The sequence below is a fragment of the Agrilus planipennis genome, unplaced genomic scaffold (genome assembly GCF_000699045.2).
Source record: "Agrilus planipennis isolate EAB-ADULT unplaced genomic scaffold, Apla_2.0 scaffold20, whole genome shotgun sequence".
In the NCBI taxonomy this organism is placed as follows: Eukaryota; Metazoa; Arthropoda; class Insecta; order Coleoptera; family Buprestidae; genus Agrilus; species Agrilus planipennis.
Window position 1 is genome coordinate 1,750,278 of NW_020439516.1, and position 2,267 is coordinate 1,752,544.

Genomic DNA, 2,267 nt, shown 5'->3' on the forward strand with positions numbered 1-2,267 from the left:
GGCTTGGCGGTAAGAGATTTGCGGACAATGAAGAAGTAATCGAAGCTGTAAATGGTTATTTTGAGGAGCTTGACGAATCAGTCTATAGAGATGGCATTAATAGACTGGAACACCGCTATGAGAAATGTATCAGCCTTGGAGGAGATTATGTTGAGAAATAAAAAAAAAAATTTTTAAAAACCTTGTTTTTCTTGGTCAGGCCGGAAACTTATCAATCCACCCTCGTACATCAATTTTGAATTTATAGAGTCAATAAGTCAGTCTTCTGATATCAGTTATTTTAGAATTATCACAGACCATAAATGCATTTGTTTGTAAAATGATTAAATAAGTAACTTGAAATTATTGTATCATCATTTTTTTATGAGGTTAGAGTGTAATTACCTGTGCAAAAGCCTTGTTGCACACCGTACATTTGTAAGGTTTTTCACCTGTATGTGTTCTCATGTGTATTTTTAACATAAATGAATGAGCAAATGACTTATTACAATGTGAACAGAGATGCCTTTTTTCGCCTGTATGAGACTTTAAATGACTTTTCAATCCACTTGGTGTTGCAAATTTCTTTTTGCAAACATGACAATCTAATGGTTTTTCCCCTAAAATTGCAATAAATCATTTAGTTCCTACAGGACATCTAGCGTTTTTATTACCTGTGTGCAGTCTTACATGCAAAGCCAATATGTTAGCTTCATAAAATCCTTTTCCACAAAAACTGCATAAATGCTTTCTTTCACCCTTATGTCTTCTTACATGTTTTGTTAATCCTCCAGATTCTGCGAACGTTTTTTGGCAAATTTCACAACAAAATGGTTTAAATTTCATATGAACTCTTACATGTCTTTTTAAAACATTCATATCAGCAAATGTTTTATTACAAATTGTACATAACGGCTTGCAGTCTTGAGGATGAGCTACCATGTGTATTTGTAAATCTTCTTCATAATCCACACCTTCTTTGCAAAAATTACAATTAAATTTATGCTCTCTCCTTCTTTCATTCTTCTTGATTTCTGGTCTTAATTGAGAAATATTTTGATCATCTTCAGAAATTTCATTATTATCTTAAAAGTTAAAGAAAATAATAGAATTTATAAATAGAATTGTTACTTACTCACCTAAATGAATATCAAAGGAAATAGTTGAAAATAAATCATCTTGCTTTGACTGATCTTCTTTAATCTCATGAATGTTGTTAACGTCTTGGTGTTGAGGAGTATTAAGAAAATTTTCTAACTTCATACAAGAGTCGTAGCATTGGCGTTTAAAGGAACAAGCAGAATGCATGCTAATTTCACATTCTCTACATATAAACGCAGGATATTTATCTTTCTCCACTATCTTAAAAAAAATGCCTAAGTACAGAATATTCTAACTAATTACATGTTAATACTTGCTATTAAATCAAAGAAAGTAGTGATAATAAGATAATAAAAAGAAATACTTACTGCTAGAGATGTACAATAAGTAAAAATGTCCCCAATGACTGGATCAAGTAAAGAATTCATATTTGGTTTTTCAAGTAAGCATATTCGACATATTTTGTTTATATTATAATAAGTCATCTTTTTATGTAATTTAAACATTACAACATGTAAAATATATTCAAAATTATTCGATTGTATAGAATTGTTTTTAAATCAAATCCAAGATTTAAAAATTAAAAAATAAGATAATAGATAAATCAAATCATTACAAAATATAACCTTATTTTATTCCATACAAAAGTTTGAAGTAAATGGCCTTGAAGATTCAATTCTTATTGGCTGTTTCAAAATAATGAATTTTTTAAATAATAGCGGGAATTTGTTAATTGTAATCAATACTTATTTAAAGATACTTATATTTTAATACGTATTATTTACACAAAAGGACAGTTTGTTTTTAACAAGTAATTTGTTTTGTTTTTTCTTATAATATTTCATACCAGAACATATTTGAAATTTAATGACACCTGCTTAAATATTTTGGGAAATAAATTATAGTTGTGTTAACTGAAAATAATAATATCTTTCGAAAATGTAAGTTTTAAATCAAAGTAAACTGGTGGTAAAAAGTCTTTCCATAATTATTTTTCATAAAATAATATAACTTATCTTACAAACCGATCGTATGTGGACAAAAGGATGTGCTATGCAATGCGAAAAGGTATTTCTTAAATGGGTATTTTGAACATTAATGTACTTATTTAATAGACAAATTGTAAGACAGATTTAATGTTATTATATGACAGCACCTATTGTTTGTCAAATTACTTATTTAATATT

The 2,267-nt window shown here is 27.9% G+C and overlaps 1 protein-coding gene across 3 annotated transcripts in view; it reads right to left on the minus strand.

Annotated features, from left to right (window-relative positions):
- The window catches only part of LOC108735045 (zinc finger protein 501-like), a 4,013-nt gene extending 2,406 nt beyond the window's left edge, over positions 1-1,607 (minus strand). The window contains exons 1-4 of one of the 3 annotated variants that reach the window (XM_025979230.1): positions 1,449-1,607; positions 1,119-1,341; positions 654-1,064; positions 385-599 (exon numbers count right to left, since the gene is read on the minus strand). In XM_025979230.1, coding sequence (XP_025835015.1) covers positions 385-599; positions 654-1,064; positions 1,119-1,341; positions 1,449-1,586 — 987 coding nt within the window. In that variant the 5' untranslated portion in view covers positions 1,587-1,607. Of the gene's footprint in view, positions 1-180; positions 600-653; positions 1,065-1,118; positions 1,342-1,448 lie in introns of those variants that run through there. The other 2 variants (XM_025979231.1, XM_018466834.2) reach the window with 2 other exon arrangements.
- Positions 1,608-2,267: the final 660 nt, after the last annotated feature.